Source organism: Opisthocomus hoazin, chromosome 25, assembly GCF_030867145.1.
Source record: "Opisthocomus hoazin isolate bOpiHoa1 chromosome 25, bOpiHoa1.hap1, whole genome shotgun sequence".
Lineage (NCBI taxonomy): Eukaryota > Metazoa > Chordata > Aves > Opisthocomiformes > Opisthocomidae > Opisthocomus > Opisthocomus hoazin.
The window spans coordinates 10,683,300-10,708,026 of NC_134438.1; the positions used below are offsets into that span (position 1 = coordinate 10,683,300).

General features: G+C 54.0%; 1 protein-coding gene across 2 annotated transcripts; it reads left to right on the forward strand.

Moving 5' to 3' along the window:
* Positions 1 to 730: 730 nt before the first annotated feature.
* On the forward strand, positions 731 to 23,669 carry CTTNBP2NL (CTTNBP2 N-terminal like). Of its 2 annotated transcripts, none has more exons than XM_075443130.1 (5): positions 731 to 789; positions 5,716 to 5,823; positions 16,139 to 16,369; positions 18,695 to 18,802; positions 19,599 to 23,669. In XM_075443130.1, the coding sequence occupies exons 2-5, from the start codon at positions 5,725 to 5,727 to the stop codon at positions 21,078 to 21,080; spliced, it is 1,920 nt and encodes a 639-aa protein (XP_075299245.1). In that variant the 5' UTR covers positions 731 to 789; positions 5,716 to 5,724; the 3' UTR covers positions 21,081 to 23,669. The 2 variants fall into 2 exon arrangements, with proteins under 2 accessions (XP_075299245.1, XP_075299246.1); XM_075443131.1 differs by lacking the exon at positions 731 to 789 and adding an exon at positions 828 to 890.
* Positions 23,670 to 24,727: the final 1,058 nt, after the last annotated feature.

Genomic DNA, 24,727 nt, shown 5'->3' on the forward strand with positions numbered 1-24,727 from the left:
ACGACAGGGTGACCACGAGCCAGCAGCGTGCCCTGGTTGCCCAGAAGGCCGATGGGATCCTGGGGTGCATCACCAGGAGTGTGGGCAGCAGGGCGAGGGAGGTTCTCCTCCCCCTCTGCTCTGCCCTGGGGAGGCCCCATCTGCAGTGCTGTGTCCAGTGCTGGGCTCCCCAGTTCAAGAAAGATGAGGAGCTACTGGAGAGAGTCCAGCGCAGGGCTACGAGGATGAGGAGGGGACTGGAGCATCTCTCCTGCGAGGAGAGGCTGAGGGAGCTGGGCTTGTTCAGCCTGGAGAAGGCTGCGAGGGGACCTCCAGAGCGAGGCCAGCTCCAGGCCCCAGGGGCGCCGTGAGGGGCCCGGCCCGGCCCGCCCGGCTGCCGGGGGTCCCGCCGCGGGGCTGCCCGGCATGGGCGCGGGTCACCACCGCCCCCCGGGCTCCGGGTGACGGGAGGTGGCACCGGGCCGCGCCCCCGCCCCGCCCCGCCCGCGCCGGAAGTGACGCGCCAATCACGGCCGACCGCTCGCGCCGCCGCCGCCGCCGCGAACAAAAGGGATTTTCAGCCCCCGCCCCGCCCTCCTCGCCCCGGTTCCGCCGCCTGATTGGCTGTCGCTGCCGCCGCCGGCCGGCCCACGCCCTCGCCCCGCCTCCCCCTCAGCGGATTGGGCAGCGGGAGGTCCCGGCGGCGGTTCTGATTGGCGGCCGCGCCGTCCCTCAGCAGGCGGGCGCGAAGGGGCGGGGCGGCTGGATGCGGAGCGGCGCGGTAGTGGCGGCGGCGGCGGCGCGGGCCAGGTCGGTGCGGGGGGGGCGCGGTCCCCGGTGTGGCGGCGGCGGGGCCTCGCTCCGTGTGGCCGGGCCCGGCCCGGCGCTGCCCTCCGGGCGGGCCGCGGCAGGTGCGGGGCGGCCGGCGGGGGCTGCGAGGGGCGGTGGCGGGGCCGAGCCGTGCTGCGGGCGGGGGCGGCCGGGCCCTGGGCGGGCGGAGGCCGGGGGGCGTTGCCGGGAGCTCGGCGTCGCCGCGGCCGTCGCTGCCCCGGGGCCGGGCCTGGCGGATGGGCGCTGCCGGCGGGCGAGGGGTAGCGGCGCGGCGCGCCGGCGGCTTCCCCGGGCGGCTCCGGTGCGGGGCTTCCCTTTGTTCGCCGCGGCTGCACCGGCTGCGGGGGGTCAGCGGGCGGGCGCGGCCCTAGCCCGGCCCGGGTGCCCCGGTAGCGACCGGGCAGCGCCGTCGGTCCCGGCGGGCGGAGCCCCGCGGCCGCCCCGGTCTGTGCACGGCCAGGCCCGCGGTGCTGCGGGGCCGGCGGGTCGGAGGGGCCGGGCCGTGGGTTTCGTTGGCTGTCCCGGGGCCGCTGCGGGGGCTGAGCGGTGTCTGAAGGCGGGTTTCCCGCAGAGCGGCGCTGGGGGGTGCTGGAAGGGGGGTATCCTCCATCCCTCCCTCCCTCCCTCCCCGCAGCTCGGGGGTGCGCGGTGCGGTCCCGCTCCCGGGCCTGGTGCGGTGCCGGGAGCCCGCTGGGTGCACAGCTGCAGCGTGTGCGTTAGCTGTGCGTTACAGCAACGCGCCGTGCGATCACCCGAAGGCAGGGCAGCGGCGCTGGTAAGAACTTCTCTGTCGAGGGTCCTCCGGCTGCTCCTTTCGGGTCTCGCAGGAACACGGCCGCCCGGCTGCCCCTGCGCGCTGCTGGGAAGCACAGCTCCTGGGCAGGGACGGGGAAATGGAGCTGGTTCAGGGCTGTAACACAGAGGCGTTGAGGCCTCGGCATGGCCGTGGTGTAGGAAGGGAAAGGAAGTGCCCTCCTTCCGAGGGAAAAAGGAACGGCAAGCTACGCTCTTCACAGCTTTTTTTGAGACGTGGAAGAGGTTTGAGCCAGGCGCCTGCTGAGTATCTTGGAGCTCCCGCTTGACCAACTGCCCCGGCTGTGCCTCGGGCTGCGCCGGCTGCCCCTCGGCCGGCGCCCACTGCGTAGCCCTGCGGACCTTCGCCGACGTCGGCGGGGGAAGTCCTGCGCTGGCAGCGTCGGTTACCTGGGTCCGTGCTTAGGTGTGTGTGAGCCCCAGCGAGGTGCAGCCTGCGACGGTTTCATCATCGTCGTAGCGTGATTCAGTGCGCGGAGGAGCTGCCGCGGCCTGGGAGCTTATCTCGTGCTGCTGCTGAGGTGCAGGCCAGATAGCTTGCTCTGGTTTGTTAGCTTGTGTGGTTCTGCGTACGCTTAGACTGGTCTTGGTCGTTATTTTCAGGTAAACACTGGGAAATAACTTTCAAAAGAAGAGTTTTATCCCTTTCCAGGGTAGGTGTGGGTCTGCTGAGGGACTCGCTAATGGTCCATAGCTTAGCTAGGAGGAAGTTTACCTTTAGACAAGCAGTATGTAATTATCTTTGTTTATGCTCTGAACCCTTGCTGATTGTCCAAAAATGGTGTTATATCTCAGACTGAGGGGAAATATTTGTACCATCAGACTAAACAATGAGGTCCTTGCGGTTTGTGGTCTGTACGATTGCGCTGGTCGGGACATTTCCCTCAACGGGAAGGGGTCGTAGGCCCCGGGTGTTTCTAGATCTTGTTTCTAGCGCTGCAAAGCTGTCTCTTGGTTAAAGGTTTTGAAGTAACGGGTCGGGTTCCCCAGCTGACGCGTACAGATCTGTGTGGCAGGATGGGACTGTTTGCAAGGGGCAGAACCGGGTGATTGAATAGGGCTGGCGTGATCCTTTATTAAGAAGTGGGACGAGGGAAGGGGCAGGGGCGCGTAACCAGAAGGCAGCCTTGGAAAGGCCAGCGCGGGAGCCTGGGACGCTGGAGGGCCGGGAAGGGGGAGGAGGAGCTTGGGTACGTGCTTCTTGGCCCTTTGGTCCAGAGGTGTTTCTTGTTCCTGTAAAATAATAACACAAAAGAAATAGAGCTTTTTCTCCATTTTTCATCTCCCTGGTATGGAGTGGCCCTAACAGGGAGCGCTGGGGGTTGTTGGTGGCTCGGGGCGTCAGGTACCTGCCGGGTGTGCTCCGGCGCGTCGAAGGCTCCCGGTAAATCAGCGCAGAGCAGCCGTGCGGTTCAGTGGGGCTTTCGGGCAGGGCTTTGCTTGCGGCACCGGCTCCCAGCCCGTGGCCTGCGCAGCGTGGGGTAACCCGTGCAAACAGAAGGCCTTCTGCGGCAGCAGGCTGCACGCGAGGAAGCTGAGGCCGTGCCACTTACGTGTCTTTAGTGTTACCTGTTGTTGTGTTGTGTGAATGATGGCTGTGCAAACTGGCTCCTGCTCTTTGTTTCTGTGAGTGTTTTTGCCCATCTGTTTTAGGACAGGCCTTGTTTATGTTATTAAGCTGATTAAAGGCTATAGCCATAGAGGGATGTTAAGAATAGCATGGCTTATTTCTATAACACTGTGAAGTACAAGTCACAATGGGAGTATTTAGAATGTATAAGGGAAACGATTACTGCCCAGACAAGTAGCTTTAAAATACCAAAGTGCAGTGGGTGGCTGTCCTTGCTTCCAGAGCGTGCTGTTCTGCAGCCAGTGGGGAGATGCAGCTGCACCTTTCCACGTCGTCTCTAAGAGAAAAGCACGGACGCAGTCACATTGAAAGTCCGCTCTGTCCCGGGGTAACGGAGTTAGATGATACACTTTGTTCTGAGATCTCAAAGAAAAATTCCCCATTTTAGTTGTGGCTTCTAGTGCCACTAAGCTAATATAGCTTGGTGAGTATCTGGCAAAAGAAATTGTTGCTATTTCCCATCAGTACTGATTCAGTCGTAGCACCTGTGACTTTAGTCTGAGCAAGGATTGAGATGGCTTTCAAATTAAGCCGCGCATCTCCTGAGCGGGCGTTCAGAAACCTGCCCGGGGCAGTGACGCAGCTCGGACTGAAGGACCAGCGTAGGCATGGTCAATGTTACAGGCTAAACCCAGGCCCCCTCTTTTCTCGCCCTGTATAGCTACTTATTTATAGTTTAGTATTAATTTTCTGCTTCTGTTGCCCTCTCTCCCTTCTTACATGAGATGAACAAGCGGTAAGTCAGCTCCTTCTGTGTGCTCTCAGCGAGCCGGGCTCCCCGTGCAGCAGAACCCCGGCGGCTGTGCCCGAGGCGGAGGGAGATGCTCGGCTTCGGGTCCTGGCCAGCCGAACGGCGCTGAACAGTGACCGGCACTGCCCTGGCCACCGAAACGCGGCTGAGTCACTGCGCTGAGTCTCCTCAGTGACCCGTTTGTGTCCAGTCTTGATCAGGCTGTTTTGAAATTCTGACAGATGTGAACGGGTTTGCCGAACACTCCGCTCGTGTTTTCCTCTTGCGCACACGTTCACGGATCTGCGGTAGGGAGCACACGTGCAGCGCTGGCAGCTCTGTGGTGTCCGGTTAAACTGGGTTTGGAGCAGCCACGGTGCCCTGGACAGTCGTGGTCGCGCCCGCTGACGTTTCCTTGAGCAGCCCCTGCCAACGGTAATGCTGGCCAGGGAAGCCCGTGAGAAGCGTTGCTGCTTCGTGGAGTTCCGCGTACAGCGCGGCGTGAAGCAAGAGCGTGTCTGCGTGATGAGAAACTTGCCTGCTCAGCAGAGGGGCCGCGCAGCGACTGCGGAGCTCTCTTGCTGTGGGAAGGCTACCGGCTCCTCTCTGTAAGCAGAACTCTCTGTTCCCAGCAACTGGAAAACTGCTTTGGCCCAAACAAGACAGAACTTGCGTTTGCGCGCAGTTCTCCAAGGCACAGTTATGCAAACCAGTTGTAAAGGAGCAGTGACTTCAGAAAAACGAGAGTTCAGCTGAAGGTTTTAGCTGGGTAGGTTTCTCTGGTAGAGGTGCAGTTAACCCTTCGTCGCGTGCCGATGGGGGGGTGGCGTCTCCGAGCAGCTTCTTCCCGCTGGAGCGTTTGCCGATTGCTGCAGAGGGGCAAAAGCTGGATGTGGCTGGGGCTCGGGAAGGTGTTTGCTTGTTGCGCGGAGCACGAGACTGTATCGTCAGCGGGTCGGTCTGCGTCAGAGACAAGGATGTAGTCTGTGAAATGACTGCCATTTTTAACAAAGTAGTGTATTAAAGAGGCTTATTGCTAGGCAGCGTGAAGCGTATCGGCAAAAATGCAGGGGGAGAAAAGCTTTTTGCATGTGCAGTGTGATGACAGATCTTGGTTCTTATGTGGGCAGTAAAATTACTTAAAAATGATGGCGATATTGAAACTGTTCGAAAGAATAGTAATTAAATATGGGTTTTTTGTGGCATTGATTTTTGTAGAGTGGGTTGGGCCTGTTCCATTAGCAGTGCCTAATGGCATTCCTCGCAGACGTGTCGTAGCGCTGCGGTGTTCGCATCGCCGGTCGGTTTGCGTCGGTGGCCCAGCGCGGACCGCATCCATCACAGCTCCGCAGTCTCGTTTCGGTGGTGTTCGCAGCTGTGTGATCCAGATGTGTAATTTACAGTAGTGTAACTTTTAAATATCCTTGGTTTTCCCTCTCCTGTTAACGTTGGTTACTTCGGGGTGAACATTACCCTGTCACGTTAGCCCCTGCGCCGTCTGGGTGTGCAGATGGTCATGGCCCCTTGGGAAGAGGTGGGAAATGCATCTTCCACAGCTGGACGGGGAAGCTGAAGAGAAAACGTTCGCCTTGTGTGTTCTCCCCTTTACCCCAGGGCAATTTGCAGTCCAAAAACTGGAAGCTGAAGTTAAATGGAGGCTCTGTGTCATAGCTTAGAATTCTGATTTTAATGTACAAAGAAATAGCTGGTAAACTATGTTCCATTTTTTCAGGTTTTCAGGATGAATCTGGAAAAACTCAGCAAACCAGAACTACTGACGCTGTTTAGCATTCTTGAGGGAGAATTAGAAGCAAGAGATCTTGTCATAGAAGCCTTGAAGGTATGTTGTAAGTACCATGATAAGAGACAAAAATGACAACAGTACTGCTGTAGGTTCTGCACGGCGCTTGCATCCAAGATGAAGTTCAGAGGCAAAAATTTATTGCTGGTTCAGAATCCCATCTTAACATCGACAGTATTAGATCTTAAGTGCTGTATATCATTCTACGTCTTGGAATTCGTTATTGAAAGCTGGCTGCCAGAAGCATTTCAGTGTTGGAAGTACAGTGTTGTGCGTGTGCTTTCATCCTTCCCCATAAAGAACCGAGTGTTGCCGCTGTTGTGAGAAACGTGAAAGGTCTGTCAGACCTCCTTTGTTGGTTTTGTTCTCCTTTAGTAAGGAGAGCTTCTTCAAGCGAAAACTCTTCTCGCCAGGAGGGATCACAGATTAGTCTTTTAGTGAGAATAACTTCACACTGAGAAAGAAGCGTCCCTGGCTGCGCGTCGCGCTAAGCCAGTAGAAGCTGCCCCCGCCGCGGAGAGCAGCAGACCTGTGTGCTCAGCTGCTTCGCCTTTCCCTGCGGCACAGGCAGCAGCTGCCGCTGACCCCAGAACAGTTGGGTGCAGCCCGCGTCAGCGCGGCTGCGGGAGCCCTTGCGATGGGGCGAGGCGGGGGTGCCGGGGCGAGCGGGACCGGCTCTCGTGCGTGCGAGGTGTTAGCTCGGTGCTGCCGCTCCCCGTGCCTGGGCGGTGTGGGCTGCCGGGGTCTGGCCAGCTTGGCGTCCGCATGGTGAGCCTGGAAAACACCCGAAAAACGTGTAGTTCTTGTGTAGTGCTGCTGCTTTTCGAAGGATGCTTAGCTGACACTCGGCCAGAGGAAGGTGGGGAAAAAAAAGTGGTATAAATGATGGAAAGGGTCAATTTTTGAAACAATAAGTTGTGACAAAGTTGAATATTGAAGGCTTTTTCAAGCTGGCCTGTCACTGCTCGTAATGTTCAAACTTCCAGCTATTTCGGAAGAGGAATGGCAGCTTGCAGGCCTGAGAGCTGCGGGACTTGGTTTTCCAGCACAAGCTTCTGTAGCTTGATTCCAGCTACAGGCACCTTTTGGGCAGACGGAGGGAGATCCTCCTCCAGAGCACTCGGGACGCTTATGTGTTCGTTGTTAATTGGCTCTGCATTTAGACAATCTTTCTGTTTTGGAGGACTCTTGTTGCCCTCTCAGCACTCGGGCGGAAGGCTTGGCTGCTCTCCTGGAGCAGACCTGCAGATTCCCCCCCGTCCTGGGATCAGTCTCCTAATTCTGTGTGGTCAGAGCGCGTTACCGAAGCGCGCGTCGCCCGAACGGCACGGCGTGAAGCGCGTGTGATGGAGCCCAGAGGGACCGCTGCGAAGGAGTGCGGCAGCTCCGTGCCAAGGGCTTTCTAACGTGTACCTTCCAATAGCAGAAAGCAATTATCTTTTCTGTTGAAATTTAACCTGCAGTTCCCTCTTGCATGGGGAGATTAATATAGTTAGAATACCCTTTGACATCACTTCCCAAGTACTCACGACTGAGAAGAAATTAAATGAAATTTTAACCCATACTTGATAATTATGTAGTATAAAATACCAAGCTAACCAAAGGTTAGTGCTGTTTTCCCCTTTTTCTGTAAGGGATACACTGCAGCGTTTCACCAAAGAAGGCGAGGAAAGCTGAAGGTGGTAGGGAAAGGGCAGCAAAGGCTTCGAACCGGAGCTGGCTGTGGGTGCCCGCGGCGCTGCCCCCGGAGCACGGCCCCACGGCCGGACGAAGCTCCCCTCCGAAAGCGGCCGTTCGTTTGGAATAGGCAGTGAGAGAAATTCTGGCCTGGCTGTGCTTTTCTTTATGTTTACTGATAGTAACTCTGGAAACAGCTTCACAGTGCTTCACCGGCTGAAATAGTTTTATTGTGTGTGACTGTAACTGAGGGAAAACCCACCCTGCTAGTCCGTTTACTCGCGTCTTGATACGTGTAAAAATGCTGCCCTGAAGACAAAGCCCTCTAAGACCGAAGAAGAGACTGAAGCTGTGGGAGCGGTTGGTTTGCCTGGCGTGCGGTGGACGGCTGGAGCTGTGCTGACAGCGAGCGGGGCGAAGCACCTGGGGCCGAGGGGAGCGCGGGCTGCTCCGTGCACGGGGGGACCCTCGGGCTGTGGGTTTGGGGGGACCCTCAGGCTGCTCTGTGCATGGGGGACCCTCAGGCTGTGGGTCTGGGGGGACCCTCGGGCTGTGGGCTTGGAAGGACCCTCAGGCTGCTCCGTGCACGGGGGGACCCTCGGGCTGTGGGTTTGGGGGGACCCTCGGGCTGCTCTGTGCATGGGGGACCCTCGGGCTGTGGGTCTGGGGGGACCCTCGGGCTGTGGGCTTGGAAGGACCCTCAGGCTGCTCCGTGCACGGGGGGACCCTCGGGCTGTGGGTCTGGGGGGACCCTCGGGCTGTGGGCTTGGAAGGACCCTCAGGCTGCTCTGTGCACGGGGGGACCCTCGGGCGGTGGGTTTGGGGGGACCCTCGGGCTGTGGGTCTGGGGGGACCCTCGGGCTGTGGGCTTGGAAGGACCCTCAGGCTGCTCCATGCACGGGGGGACCCTCGGGCTGTGGGCTTGGGGGGACCCTTGGGCTGCTCTGTGCATGGGGGACCCTCGGGCCACAGGCTCGCTGCCATCTGCCATCCCCGAGTGCTGCCAACAACACGTTTGGCCTCGGCAGTCTGGTTCCTTCGTGACCACGGTGGGTTTATACTGAGTGCCCATGTATGCTGGAAAGCAGCAGAGCCTGAGCTTCCTTAGAGGATTGCACGGACTTCACCAACAGCGGTGTTTTTCTCCAGCAGTTACATTAGACACGTAGATGGCAGTGGTTAAAAATCAGAGCTTCATCTGCCTATTTCCTTCCCATGTAGTAAGAGAAGAGCATTTCCCCTCATGGACTGATTTGACTTCTCATTCAGATTTGAATGCTTCTGGACTCTCTGGATGTTCGTGGCAGATCCCTTGGTCCGTTATAGGAAAGAACAAGAACTTGCAGAGAAAAAGAGTACCTGAATTTGTAAACTCGTGATGTGACTACAGCACAGTCTGCAATAATTGATATTCCTGCATGCTTAGAGAACAGCATTCAGCATCTGGCGTTTAGCAGAGAGAATCCATGCGTGCGGATGACAAAGCCTGAGATAGTTTTCTTCTCCCTCGTGACGCCAGGCCACTCGCTGGCTGGCACCGGCCCTGGTTCTCACTGTGTCGAAACCCAGCCTCTGAGCCTGGCGTCCCAGGGGCCGCTCGCTGGGTTCGCTCCGTCGCTGCCTGCCGCCCGCAGGTCTGCGCCCGCTCCCCGTGCTGCTGCGCTGAGCCCGGGCAGCACCCTCGGCGCCCGCGCGGGACGAAGGCTGTGGCTGCCGCGGCTCTGGCCGGCGCTCCCATCCCTGTTAGAGCGGCTGGCAGGTCGCCTCGAAGCGCTGCCTCTACCCTGTTACGCCTTGCCCCTGCTGACGTCTCTCCTTCGCTGGTTTTTCCTGTGGTTTACTTTTCTCGTGTGTATGGTTTCTAACCGAGCCGTGTGGTTGTGGTGGGGACCATCACCTCTCCCTGTGCGTCTGCGGTGGGCCTGGCCTTGGCTTGATGTCCGTCACAAATTGCAGTGTTAATTGGATCCAAACACAAGTCGCTAGTATAAAGGATGAAGTGAACAAATTTACTGGAATCAAAATATTCTTTTCCAGTGCTACAGTTTGCTTCCTCTATTTTAAAACCTCTCTGAAAAAAAAAGCTGCTGGGGTTTTTTCTGGTCTGAAAGTAGCTTCCTGTCCACTACATAAATCTCAGTGTTCCCCTCGGAACAGAGCTTCAGCCTCACTTCTTATTGTGCTCCTTTTTCCTGTAGCCATAATGATATTTAAATCATCCAAAAACCAGAAGCTGTCAGAGCGTTGCAAAATACCAAGGGCGAGATTCTCAGTCCTTACGCCGTGTAGAAAGGTTTGCGTGTGGGAGCCGCAGGTTCGTCTTCTCCAACAGCACGCCGTGACGGGAGGCAAGTCAGCACTGAGACCGGTCTCTGTCGCTGCGTTCGAGCACGCTGTTCCCTGCCCCTGCTCTGTGCATCAGGATTTTCCATACGTTAGAAATGAAGTTCTGTTTACGTTTAGAAAACAGGAAACAGCTTTCTGGCTTATTCTTGTGTGTTAATAAGGCCTTTGGCAATTTACGCTGGAACAGAAACTACTTATTTTGTGTTAATGACTGGGAGCTGGTATTCATCGCTCTGCTTCTGAATTCAGTGATTCACTCTATAAAGCGGTATTAATGCATTGCAAAATTAAGTGTTCACTCGTAAGTGGATTTAGAAATTACGTTTACAGTGCAGCTTCAAAAACTGGAAGTCTACCGCTTGTTTAAGTAAGAAAAAGTTCAGTAATATAAAACCTTCCTGCAGATGCCAGTAAATCTCTCACAGATGGGGCAAAACGGGCTTTTGCATCGCTGACGAAGCAGCTTCGAGCTAGCGGTGCTCCCGCGGGCGCCGTGCTGCTGGAAGGCAGGCCGTGCCTGCCGCCCGCCTTGCCAGTCGGGGGAACTTTTTGTGCCTGTCTTGCTTGAAGCAGCACCGTTTGCCAGCATCCCTTGACAGGCCGATTCTCTGCGCCCTCCCGGCACCCGGAGCGGTGCTGAAGGAGGAGCGGAGGCGAGGGAATGGCTCCCGCGTGGGATCCCAGCCGTCGGCTGCCGTCGGGCTCCCGCTGGGACGGTGACCGAATGCCGTGGTGAGCTGGGCACCGTCCCCGGGCACCGGCACCGGCGTGCTGGGAGCTGCGCGCGGCCGAGCTCGGGCCGGGGTTTGTGCTGTCTGTGCTGCAGACCTCAAGTTCCCGGGGAAGGAGGTTGTGGGTTTGTGCTGCTTGACGTTTCCGAAGAAAACGTCTTACATTTTTCGGAGCTGAGAGCAGGTCTTACATGGGCAAATCTGGGTAGCTCTCGTTTATCTGGTTTGCTCACTTGACGTAATGATGGCAATTAAGACAGATACTGTGTTTGAGCACTGTAATTTCTGCTGTGTGGATCTCTGCGGGGCATTGCTTCAGAGCTGGAGCTCGAGCAAGGCTCAGAATCCCGCTCCAGCATTGGGACATTTATTTTCGTGCAAAGCGAGTGGTCCCCACCCCCATTTCCCTGCTCTCTGTCAGCGATTGCTGTGACCTCAGTTTGTCTTGGTTCCCGATGTCTGTCTCCACGGAGAGAAGCTCATAAGGAAGTTCAAGGCAGTACGGAGCTATTTAAAGACTGTACCACGCTCTGCAACATGAAGGAGGAACTTCTGTGCAAATTATTGCTGGAGATCTGCATACACAGTAGCTACGGTTAATTAACAGCCTGTTTGTGTTGTGCCGAGGGTTAAAATCCAAACTTTAAAATTACAGGCAAGAGTAATATTCTACTTTGTGTCCAGAAAAAGACTTGAAACGAGTCTTGGAAATTCCCTGTTTGATGTTCCAGTAAAACAAGTTGTAAAGATTATTGAAGGCAGAGAGAAAATGCTGTCACGTAAACAAGGTTTCAGTAAAGGAAATCTTTTATAAAAAAAAAAATTGCACAAATAGATGATGGGAAACATCCATCCCCAAACAGTCCAGAAATCCCGAGAGGAAACCGTAGCTTTTCCCTGACAGAGTGAAGCTTTGCTTCGCCTGCCTGCAGAGGAAACGGCTCTTCATTTGTGTCAGATACGGCTTCTGCTCCGTAAAATCAGAATTACCGCTTCTCAGACGCACTGGCGGTGGTCGATGACCCTCGCTTGAGCTCAAAGCCAGCCAGTTCAGAGGGCTGCCATCTCTGCGTGTGCCTCCTTCTTCTGACCATCGAGACTTTTAATTTTTAAGAGCAGTTAATGTACGTAGCTGCTTCCTTTTTTTAAGAGCAGCTCAAGCTTAAACGTTATCTTTTTTCCTGCTGGGGGGAGGGCAGTTTGATGGTCTTCAAAATCACCAAATAGTCCATTTAGTTGCGTTTGGAGTTTGAGTGTTTTGATAGGAAATTCGTAAGTTGGCACATTTGAAATGATACAGGGGGAGGTACTAAATTAGAGAATCTTTTAATTGCAGAAGATTGCGTCTTGTTTCAAAGAGCAATTGATGTTGTTGGAAATGTGGATAGCATCTCTGGTTTTCCAGATCAAATTTTCCACTCCGAATTAACAATGCTTTCTGTCACCTTCTTTCCTTACTCTTGAAGCTTGATGTCCTGTGGATTTATGTGTTTGCATAGGTTGATGCTGGGATCGGAGACCTGAGTTGATTTTTTAGGCTCATTAATAGAGTATTTCTCTTCCATCGTCAAGCTGCTTCTGTTTGAAAGTTGAACACCACCTGTATTTAAGACTGAATTCCAGTTCAGAGAGGACAAACTCAAAGCTGCTGGAGATGTTTACTCGTGGCCTCCAGCGTCAGTGGAAGCTGAGCTGAAGGGTTGCCTCAGAGAAGAGCGTAAGCCATGGGAGAAGTCACTTGGGTACGAGGCAGTTCAACACCTGCACAAAATAACCTGTGTGGGTTATGGCCCTGGGACTGAATTTCAGCAGAGCTGTCCCGATTCCCGTGCGCCGGAGCCGGCTGCGCGGTGGGACCCATCGCACGGAGCTGTCGTGGGAATCCGCGGTTGCGTGTCCAAGCGCACGGTGGCCCAAATGCCAAAGCACTGGATTTGGTTTTGTGAACTAGATGTGGTGGGTGCAGGATGACCTGCCTAAGACTTTTCCTAGTGCAGACAACTTTAATTAATGTTTATGCTCTGCTGGCTACTAAGGAAGAAGAGCTGGGCTTCAGAAAGCCATTGATGTCAGGACAGTCTCATCTGTTTGTCATGCTAGTTCAGGAAAATGCTTCATTGCTCAAAGAGGAAGGGGAGAACTTCTTGTTCCTGCCCAGCCAGGACACAAACCACCCCACCAAACTCGGCCGAGCTCGGAGCCCGGTGCGGCAAGGCGCGGGGGAAAGCCATGGCTCTTGCTGCACCCTCGGCACTTGCAAGCAGTCGGAGGCTGTAGGTGGTGGGCGTGACCGTAACCCCAGTTCGTTAAGCTTTTATTGGAAGGAACTTGCCCAGAAGTGAACGTTTCAGATGCTGGCCCGTTTGGTGACCCTGTCGAGGCGCTGGCAGCCCGCTGAAGGGCTGCTCCGTGTGTCTGCGCGCGGCAGGGTGACCGGCACCGCGGAGGGCTGGCTGTGGGGCAGAGCAGCTCGGCTCTCGCAGCCGGTGGGCGGCTGGATGACTGTCCCCGTTCGTATTTACAGCCTTTTTAATGCTTGAGTCACTTAGAAATTCCCTACACGCTTGTAGCGAGGTTTGGTCGAGTCATTTTTGTAAATTCTGCAGAATAACTGGAGATTCCCTGCCCCTCGAAAAACCCCAAAGCCTGGAGATTTCCTGTGATTCATGAAACCCGGGGCCGGTCGTTATCCAGCGCTGCCCTCCCATTTCCAGGGCCAATCCTTTCCTTCCTCTGCTTTTTTACATGTGAAGTTAGAACAATATCTTAAGCTCTGATCAAAGGTGTCCACGGTTCCTGGTGATACTGCAGATAAAGAGGGAGGGGTGTTTGCGGGTGGGAGCTGTTCCTCTGTTTACTGGGTGAGGGTGAAAACACGCCCCAAACCAGTGTCGCAGGATGAGCGTCCCTGGCTGGCTTTGGTCGTGCAGGAGGTGGGGAAAGAAAAGTGCTTTGGTTGAGGTTGTTTCTGCCTCTTGTCAAGGCGATGCACACCCCTCTCCCCCTGAGAGCCGAGACTGGCTTTGGCTGATGTCTTCTGTGCTGGGCTCGTGGTGCGTCTCAGCACACAGGCAGGGCCGGCAGGTCTCAGCGTTGTGAGAGCGAAGCACGGCTTCGTCGCGTGTCCGCCAGGCCCTGGCCCGCACAGCTCCGCTGCAGCCGCGGGCTTTGCTGTCTGTCTGCGCCACGGGCTGCGGGGGTGACGGCCGCAGCGTCGCCGCGGCTCTCGCGTGCTTGTGGGAGGCGCGTGCGTGCTCGGTACAGTTTACTGGGACAGCAGAAAACGACCAGTCCCATCAATTCTGGCTTCAAAGTTGTCTCCTCACTTCAGTCAGGCTCAGCCTTTCCTATCCAAGAGGCGCCTGTGAGAGTCCCGTAAGCGATGGGATGCCAAGCTCTTTTCAATGGTGCCCACTGACAGGACAAGGGGCAACGGGCACAAACTGAGGCACAGGAAGTTCCGTCTGAACACGAGGAAGAACTTCTTCCCTCTGAGGGTGACGGAGCCCTGGAACAGGCTGCCCAGGGAGGCTGTGGAGTCTCCTTCTCTGGAGATATTCCAGACCCGCCTGGACAAGATCCTGTGCAGCCTGCTGTAGGTGACCCTGCTTCGGCAGGGGGTTGGACTAGATGACCCACAGAGGTCCCTTCCAACCCCTACTATTCTGTGATTCTGTGATTCTGTGATGGGTGGCAGTTTGCCGGTGATGGTTTGCCGTTCGCGTTAGCTGACGGGGTTTCTGGAGCAGGCTGCCGCGGCCTCGCTCCGCATCGGGAGCCGAGAGCCGGTCTCCCACCCGGCGACAGCTGAGTGCCCGTTCGCAGCATCCGCAGGGCCGGGGCTGTGCGGAGCCTGAGCCCTTCACCAGCTCCGAAAAGCTGCTGCGTTTGCTTTGGAGTGGCTCCCGTTCTGCTTGTGCTCGGAAGGGCCCCGGCGGCGAGCGGCGCGCGCAGGGGCAGCCGCAGCAGAGCTGGCAGCGCGCGGGCAGCGTTTGTTCGGAGCAGGCTGCGGGGCAAAACCACGTCGCGCGTGTGTGCTCCGCGAGAAGAGCGCGGCTGGGACCATCGCCTTCCTCTGCGGGTCCCGCGGTGCTGTGCCAGGTAAACACGGGGAATTCTGCTTTCAGTTAGTCTGGGTGGCAGGCGATGGCGTACTGGGGAAGAAGAACTGGGGTGAAGGTGCTGGGGCTCCTGCCTTTGGAGCCTTTCCGCTCTGCTGTGCGCGGGAGCGTGCTGCCAGGGACAGGCGCTGGCCGGGGACCCCGCCACGGGTGTTCCCGGGCACGTCGCCTTGACCCCGTGACCGCTGAAATCGGTGTGGAAACGGCGTGGAGCCAGCACAGGTCAGCTCTGAGGGCTCTCTGAATCTAGCTCTGTTTTCCCTCTCGCCTCTTGCGTTGCGTGGATATCTGCTTTCGTGTGGGTTCTTATCATGGTGTGAAACCTGTAGATAAATATCTGTGTGTTTATGAAAGTCTGTTGTGTTTTTTAGAGCTTCACAGTAGGCATTTGGTAGGATAAGGCTGTTGGTAGCCTAACAAACAGATTTCCAGCTGGAATGGCTGATTCTGAGCGCTGTGAATGGGAAGCCTGGTACGTGTGAGTTTCCTGAATTCTTGCATGTCCACAAAAGAAACCTAGTCATTCCTGTCTTGCTTCTTGAGAAACGAAACTTTGTTTAGTCTGCATGAGAACATTAAGGATTTTATTAACAATTTACAGATTTATAGGCCATTGCGAGAATAAAACTCTTTAATTGCTCAACACGAAATTCTTTGATGGTGACATAATCAAGCCAGTGACACAACTGCTCTTCCACCGAAACAGCAGTAAATGATTCAATCTTCTGTTGAGCAAGGGCTGATTCTTACCTGCTTTCCTTTGGCACAGGGGTGCAGTGTGAGCCATGGGCATCGCCAGCAGGTAGCTGTGGTATGAGGATGTTCGCAGACTGAGCACAGCGTGGGGACGCTGTGTTTTTAAGCAGGACTTTCCTTTGTTTGGTCGGTTTGGGGCCACCTGGTTGAAAGACGTTGTTCAGCTGGAGGGACAGCGAGAAACCACCCGAGCACGTGCTGCATGTAATCAGCACACGCGCGCTTTGGAGACAGCCTGTGAACAGCAACCTTAAATGTTAACAGCTTAAAAGTCCTTTCTGATGGTAGGAGGATTATTGTCCTCCCTACACACTTAACCTTTCGAAGTCGTGACGTGCTTGGCCAGGGTGCCGTCAGCGGAGCGGCACGTGCACCCCGGCTGTGAAAAGCACGGCGTTCGTCCCCTCGCTGTGGGGCTGATGGGGGCTCTGGGGCTCACTGGTGGCTCGGGCCGCTCGGCGGGCTCAGCGCGTGGCCGCTTTGCCGTATGCACTGCCCTCTGTCTCCTGTCGGCCACCCCGGGACCTTTGACGTGGCACACGTGTGGCTGCGCCTGCCTGAGCACCCCTGTCCTCACAGCAGGGAGGAGTCAGGCTGTGTCGAGATCTCTTTGCCTCCAAGTGGAAAACTGGGGAAGAGGAAGATTAACTACAAATTACTTTCTTCTTTAGCTAGTTTTCTATTTTAAGTATATCAAAATGAAAATTTGTTTTTGTGTGGCAGGCCCAGCATAGAGACACGTTCATTGAAGAACGCTATGGGAAGTACAACATCAGTGATCCATTAATGGCTTTGCAGAGAGATTTTGAGACTCTGAAAGAGGAAAATCACGGTGAAAAGCAACCAGTATGCTCCAATCCCTTATCTATTTTGAAAGTGGTGATGAAACATTGCAAGAACATGCAGGAAAGAATGTTATCCCAACTAGCTGCTGCGGAAAGCAGGCACAGGAAGGTAAGTTTTGCTTCAAATAAACTGGGCAGAAATTAGTATTTGCATTTTGATAATATGTTAGCTTCACCAAAAACACTTAAATGCCTTGAGTTTTGGTAACTGAAAGGGCTTTGCACCTTTGGTTGAGCGTCTCACTCAGTACGATGCAGCTGGTAAGCTTATTAATTGTCATTCCAAAATTTGAAATACATGCAAGATGGTTTTGTTCAGACACACAAAAAAGGAACCAGCTTATTCACAGCTGGGAGGTACAGTGCTTCCCAAAACGCAGGAAAGGATTTCTGGGCGGTTGAGTTCTCAGCAGAATATCACTGTCCTGCCTGTGACTTGTTCTCGGTGACTCCTGGGGAGCTGGTACCGGGTGCTCATGGCACTGCGCCTCCGTGTGCTTTCCGAAGAAAGCAGGGCGTGACCCAAACTATTTTTCATGCTGTTTTGCCTCAGTAATAAAGCACATATTGTTCTGCATATGTGGCTTTAACACATATTGACAGCAATGAAGTTCTTGGTCCGCGTGTCAAACCGCTTCGCAGAGGTTCGCTCCCCCGGCGTGTGGCCGTTGGCTGGAGGAGCGCGAAGCTGCGCACAGGTCTGAAAGCAAGAGTCCGCCCAGCGCCGCTTCTTGGAGTCTTGCTACCACACAGTCTCTTTGTGTAACTAGTGAGCTTTAAAAAAAAAAAACAACACATGTTTACATGTTTGTTTTGTCCTGCAGTAAATTTAAACAAGTCAAAATGATTGAAGTATTTGTCCCTGCTGTGTGGTCAGGGCAGAGAATAATTGCCCAAGAGTACACCAGAGGAATCTGCAACTGGGAGGAGCTCTCGAGAGCATCCCTGCGGCCACCTGCACTGCAGCACCATATCTTAACCTCTTCACATACTTCTTTTCCATCTTAAAAAATAGCTGGTATTTGCTTTCCCTGGAGTCAGTGGCGGGGTGAGGCGGTGCTGTCCCGCTGGTGTCTGGAAGCAATCTTTTACACTGTCAGGCCTAGGGGTACTTCTGGCTAGGGCCTGGGCTGGTGCCATGCCGTATTTTTTCAGGTATGTCACTCTTGCTTTGATTACAAATTACTCAGTCACGTACAAAGTTCTCAAATACAAGTAGTCGCATTCTGTTTCTAATCAAAAGGTTCAAAGTTGAACCCTCTGTTTCATTGCTCATCAGCGTGTGGGTTAAAGTTTATTTTCCCGTAATCTGTTTCGATGGGGTAAGGTAGAGCGAGCTCCTTTCAGACACTGAGTAATCTGAAGCACTTCTGCTGCCGAAACCTTACTGTGCCATAAGCAACCAGCCAGCCTGAGTGCTGCGTCGCGGGCACCGCGCGTAGGGTGGGCGCCTGGAGGTATCTGCAGCTTTAGGGTTGTCCTCTGAGCCACTGGCAGTCGCAGCAAAGCTGTGTTTCACTGTTCAGCCAGGATCCTAGCTAAATCATGCTATTGAAATCAGATAGTTTTTCTCTTCTCCTTCTGTCCTTCCAGTCTCCTTCTGCAAAGAGGTTCCTTGTGTCCTTAAAGATATTTAAGCATTGTTTGGAACCTTAATTTCGGAAAGACTGAGGAGCTGCTAAATTCATGGTGACCATGTGTTAGGAGAGCTTAGAGTTTTGGTGGTGAGATGCAGTGGAGTCTCTTGGGCAGTTTGTATTCTGGCTTTTTTGTCGAACTAATAGAATTCCAGTTATTCTTGTAATTCAGCGTTAAAGCTGAAGGAGCTCCTTAACTGGGTGCTTATGGCAGGCAGTTTCATTTCAAGAGCTCATCTTGTTCTTAAGTGGAAGAACAAATTAACGTTCTTTAAAATAAACTTTGCACTGCAGTCCTCAAATCCACTGGAAGAAACTGGGGGAGAAGCCTGTGTGCCACTCGCCACGGAACCCGTAGCAGGATCATCTGGTGGCTGCCCCAGCCCCGTGTCCCCTGGGTGCTCGGTCGCCGGGCAGAGCCTCTGCTCCTGCTGGGGTTTGCCGGGAGAGTCCGAGGCGGGCACCGCACAACCCGGGAAGCATGAACTTCTCAAGACTGCTCTGCAGTCTGGGGGGAAAGCATGCAATTTAGCTATTTAATAATAAAATGAAGATGCATCCAGTGTGAGGTTTCCCTAACTTTTCACAAACTGACTCTACTACACTGTATAATAAGAGAGTATTGTAAGGTGGCCAGAAGCTGCCTTTAATGGGACTTTTGGGGTGGCGTTTGGATGTCTGAGGCTGCAGAGGTTGCTCTCCCGTGTCGTTTGGCTTTGGAGGGTGCACAAAGGCGCTGACCTCTCCCCGCTCGGGAGCGTGCCCGGGCCCGGGGGTGATGGGTGTCTGCTCCGCAGGTGATCCTGGACCTGGAGGAGGAGCGGCAGCGGCATGCCCAGGACACGGCCGAGGGGGATGATGTCACCTACATGCTGGAGAAGGAGCGGGAGCGCCTCACCCAGCAGGTATCCTCAGGAGCCGGCCAGCACCCCGGCCTCCTGCGCCGTGAGCTCGGTAGCGCTGTCTGATTGCGCCTTCGTTGTTGAAAGAGTGGTGGGGACCTCCCTCCTCTGTAAGGTGCTCCCAGCTTTTAGCGTTTCGATATGAAAAACAACCTTAATTTTGGGGGGTGTTTTGATAGCTGAGCAGTGCTAAAAGCTATTGATAGGCAACGGGATGCTTTGTAACATTACTTCAGCCTGAAATCTGAGAAGTTCTCAAGAGCAGGGCTGCACTTACGAATGACAGGGCTCTCTAGTACGCAAAATTCAGAATAAGTCATGAAAGATCTCCTGGGGGAGTTATTCAGAGATGATAATAAATATTTAAGCTACTGTTTTCTGTTACTTAAGCACTGTAGACTTTATTAAACATATATAACGCATCAGCATCTTAACATCTAAATGCCTTCAAAAGGCAAACCCAACAAAGTAGTAAATGAGGTGGAAGGAAGCTTTGCTCCAGATTGCCGGTTCAATCAGCGCACGGCAGACTGGGTGTATATCTCACTAAAGGTCAATTGAATTTCATACATGACATAACTACTAGTAAGTAAGAATTCTTAATCTGTACAACCTGAGTCATACCAGACTGTCTTGCAAATTCCTGGGGCAGGAGCCTCTTGCTTAGCCATTGCCATCTTTTACTGAGGAATTTCTCTGAGATACATGGCAACCCCATCCAGTTTTTGGGTATTATACTTCATTTACTTCCAGGAGGTTTTGTGGTTCCCTTACAGTCTTTTTTGTTCTTATCTTCCAGTTGGAGTTTGAAAAATCCCAAGTGAAGAAGTTTGAAAAAGAACAGAAGAAGCTGTCCAGCCAGTTGGAGGAGGAAAGGGCACGCCACAAGCAGCTGTCTTCCATGCTTGTAGTGGAGTGCAAGAAAGCCACGGCCAAAGCAGCTGAAGAGGGGCAGAAGACAGCAGAACTGAGCTTGAAGTTGGAAAAAGAGAAGAGTAAGGTGAGTAAACTGGAAGAGGAGCTGGCATCCAAGAGGAAGCGGGGTTTACAGATGGAAGCACAAGTAGAAAAGCAGCTCTCCGAGTTTGACATTGAAAGGGAACAGCTGAAAGCCAAGCTGAACAGGGAAGAAAACCGTACAAAAGCACTCAAAGAAGAGGTGGAATGTCTGAAGAAAGCCCTGAAAGAGCTGGAGGCTTCTTGCCAGCAGCACAGCCCTACCGAGCTGGCGCAGCCAAGTCCCTCGGTGGTGTCCAGAGGTGTCGTGACCGACAGTCCCACAGCGAGGTCTGTGTCTTGCCAGACAGAGTGTCTGCAGGCAGAGCGAGCCAGTCCTGCCGGCGCAAGCAAAGCTCTCCCCACCGCGTTGCCCAGCCCTCCTGCGCCTGCTCATTCCTATGCAAAATCCAATGGTCACTGCGATGCAGACATGCAGACGGGGAGCGAGCTGCTGCCGGCGGCTGCAGCCGAGAGCCCAGTTCAGAAGGAGAAATCTGCTGGCGCGGCCCCAGAAAGCGCAGTTGAGAATGGAAGTTCCCCCGTGAGAACAGAGTCGCCGGTGCATCTGATGTCCCAGCTCGCTGCCAGCGGGGTCTCCCTGTCTCCCAGCAGCACCGCTGCCTCCTCCCTAACGCCATCTCCCTGCTCCTCGCCCGTTCTGACCAAGCGCTTGGTGGGAGCTTCAGCAAGCAGCCCTGGTTACCAGTCATCCTACCAGGTGGGGATCAACCAGCGTTTCCATGCTGCTCGGCACAAGTTTCAGTCTCAAGCTGAGCAGGACCATCAGTCAAGTGGTCTGCAGAGCCCACCCTCGCGGGATTTGTCTCCTACTCTAGCCGATAACTCTGCTGCCAAGCAGCTGGCCCGCAATACGGTCACTCAGGTCCTTTCCAGGTTTACCAGCCAGCAGGGACCTATTAAACCTGTCTCCCCTAACAGCTCGCCTTTTGGCACGGACTACCGAAATCTGGCAAATGCCGTGAGCCCCAAAAATGAATCTGGTCACTCTCCAAGCCCTGGCAAGGTTTCCAGCCCACTGAGCCCGCTGTCTCCTGGAATTAAGTCACCAACCATTCCGAGAGCAGAAAGAGGGAACCCTCCACCCATTCCTCCAAAGAAACCCGGCCTCGCTCAGTCGCCGGCTGCTCCAGCTCCGCTAACCAAAACCTCCTCCTCCGCGTCCTCTCTGGGTGCTCCCCTGGACGTGGCAAGCAGCTGCTCCAACACTGCCGTAGTGTCGAACGGCAAAGAGCTGGAGATTCTCCTGCCAACCAGCAGCTAGTCTCCAGGGAATGTCAATGGGACCTCCATGGCTTAGCATCCTAGCGCTGAGACACTGTTTTTCCACTCCATGTTATTTATTTCCGTAGTAGCAGATTCTGTCTGTATAAAGCATTTAGTATATTTTTTTCTTTTCTAATGGGTAGGAAAATATTTTTGTTTATGAAGAAACCTTAACTACAGCTATACAGTAGCCTCAGAATGTCTCATGGCAACAGCCAAATCGTTAGAGGTAACAAGAACCATGATCACGTGGTGGGACCTAACGAACTATCAAACTCTAATGGGACTGAAACGCTACTTTTAAATTATGCAGAAATAACTTTTGCAGACTTTTTACTCCAGATGAACATTTTATAAAAAGTGCCTGAACGAAGCCTGCAATATGAATGTGATTCTCTGAAAAAGGTGAGGAGGGGGACCATCTAGCTGCAGAAACAAATTCTTCTGTGAATCGTGAATGTTGAAACCAACACTGTTTTTCTTTTCAGTTCTTTCCATTTGCTGAGATAAGTTAGCAAATGTGCTACAAATTGTGTCAGGTGACCACCAGACTGCCGCAGCCAGCCGCGCTCTGTCCGTCAGGACGTAGCTCCTAGCGGTGTGAGGGAGCACACGTAAGTTTCTGGGGGTAAAATTTAGCCATATTACAATCCAGATTACTTTTCCCGTGGTATTCATTGTCCATGTAGTTCTTTTTGCTTTCCTGTAACACACCCTGCAGAAATGCCTGTGTGCTTTAAATGGCTGAACGCCGGTTTCTGGTGTGTCACCTTGAATTTTCAAGCTCTTCAAGCATCCTACTGTTGTGTGTAGAACTTCTGAAAAAATGGATCTTGCTATTACTTGACAAAGATCTCGCTATTACTTGAAAAAAATCACTAGTCCATATGATACAGATTTTTGTCAACAGTAACATGGGATCTTCTACTATAAACAAAAGCAATAACTTTGTTCCTCCTCTATATCAGTTGTGTCTGGCTGACCTGGATTTTACTCACTCGTTAGCTATGGGATCCTGCTGGCTCTCCTTGGCTGCACGTACGGAACCAAATCATGACTGTCGTGTGTAACTGAGTATGTCTATATGTGTAAGTCGCTTCACACACGTACATACTAAATACACAGTGTATTAGGAAAATCTTTATTCTTGAGGTTCTGCCTAATATGAAGAAAATACGGGAATTCATTGAGATTTTAAAAAATCACTCAGAGCGCGGAATTGCCGAAGTTTGAGGCAGGTTGTGTTTGTGAAACATTATTTGGGCCCAAGAGGGGAGAAGCAGCTGATTCCTGGGCAGAAACGTTGGCTGCGAGAAGCGCAGTCCTGGCTGCAGGTGTGCTGCCTGCGCTGCCCGGCGCTCCGCGGCACGGCGCGGTCGGCTCTGAGTCACTGCGGCGAGAAACGCGAGCCAAAGACAGCGCAGGTCGGCGGCAGAGGCTGCGAGCGTGCCCCTGAGTTCGTTATCTCAGGCGGTGCGTCTGGACTGGTCCTAAATTTAGAAACTGGACTTGTTGCTCGGTGCCAGTCAGTGCTCGGCATTCCCTCTGCAGCAGTGTCGCGTTTACGCAGAGCACAGCTTCCCGCTGCCGGAGACGCTTCCTCCTTTGTCATTTTCAATATTTAATTAGACAGAACACTCCAGCTTTATTGCCGGAAAGGTGCCTGCGGCAGCTGGGAGGATGCTCTGGTGGGCAGGGAGCTGGGGGGCTCCCGGCCGCGGGGCTCCTGCTGCGGACGTCGGAGCTCGGGGGGGCCGTTGGCTGCAGCGACGCTGCTGCTGGCTCCCGCCCGGCCGTGCCGGGGGGTCAGACGAGAACAGGGGGTTTTGCCGGCCTCGGAGCAGCCGTTTGGACGGCGGGGTTACGTGCTGTGTTCTGATCCAGGGGAACAGGCTGCGTGCTGACAGCGGGGAGACAGAGGCAGCCTAGAGATCGACGGGCAGTGACTCGTCTGGAAACACATTGTACTTACTTTTTTAACTTTTACATATCGACAGCAGATTTTTCCTCGTGATGAGACTGACTAGAAACTGATGGGCAGATGGATTTTGGCCCACGTGTCCCTTCAGATTCAAAAGTGAGGCTTTTGTATACACTCTTTAACGTTTCTTTGCTTTTACATTAATCGAAATGGTATTAGCCCCTGTCTTTATCAATAGCTCTATAGAGAGAGATATACTATGATGAAGTCTGTTAGGAAATGCACTGAGTACTGTTTCTTCTAAAATATAATATGGGAAGGGGGTATGCAAAAGAATGTATTTTTGCTAGTAACCTATCTTCTGAGAGAAACTAAGCACAAGATATTAAAATGGATCCAGCTAATTCAGTAAGATGTTTAGAGTTAGTATTTAACTGTTGATGTAGATTCTGTGTGGAAGCAACTAAATATTTCTTCTATAACTCGCCTCTGTTATAAGCAGACGTTGTTGCAGAGTTTGTCACTGGCTAATGGAGTATAATGAAGTGCAAAATGTACACACTAGTACTAATTCATTAACACTTGTAAATTTGTAAAGCCAAATGTACCAAGCTGAAGTCTTTAATCATTTTTATAGCTGATGGCATTAAACATGTTAAACATTCATATTATCAATAAAGGATTTTATTTTTAAGATGTGCGAATCGTTTAGGAAGAGGTTTGGAGTTTGGTGTCGGGACGGCGCGTGTGGACGGAGGCTGCCTAGGAGGGAACAGTCCAGGTGTGGTACTGGGCGTCAGTCCTGGGGAAACTGGAGCTTTGATGGATGCTCTGAAGTGTCGAGAGGAAAGCAGATCTCGCTGGAGCACGGCAGATAAGGGGCAGTTGTGGCTGGCTGCGGTCCGGCCTGGGTTGCCCGTCCATCTGAAACGGGCGCTGCTGTCGCTGGGAGGTTCTGCGGAGCAGCGGGCTCCGGGTGACGCGGCCCGGCGGCGTCCCAGCAGCTGTGGCTTTCAGGTGTTCGAGTAAAAACCATTTTCCTAGAGCACCTCTTTGCCCCAGCATTCTGACAGTAGCTCACAGAGCTTTGAGGGTGTTACACTAACCAGCACGTTGGGTTTCAGGGGGAAGTAGGTGTGCCAGTGCCCTGCTGGCTTTTTCAAGCAGGATACAGAATTCCTGGTGTGAATCCCCCGAGCAGCGTCCGCAGCCCTCTGCCTCGGAGGAGGAGTGAAGGCACTGGCTACAGAGAGGTCCCCTGCGAGCTGGGGGCTGCTCCCAGTGCCCCCAGCCCAGCTGCGGGGAAGCCCCCGCAGCCGCTGTCTCCCTGACGGACCCCTCGGCGCTGACCCCCGGCTCGTACCCGACAGCGGCTCCGCTGAGCGCGTTCTGCAGCAGCCTGGGAAGCGGCTCCCGGTCACCTCTCCAGGCCTGGGGACACCGGAGGAGTGCCACGCGCGAGGGGACCTGTGGCAGCCACCCAACGAGCGCTGCTGCCTCCATCGCCATCCTCACCGCGAAGACACGGAGCCCTGCCCAGGTAGGAATTGAACTGGCGTGTCTGTCGGGACTGGCGTGTCTGTCGGGACTGGCGTGCCTAGGAACTGGTGTGTCCCAGCCGCAGCCGTGTCTGTTGGAACTGGTGTGTCTGTCGGGACTGGCGTGGCCCAGCCACTGGCATGCCTATGGACTGGTCCGTCTGTCGGGACTGGTCCGTCTGTTGA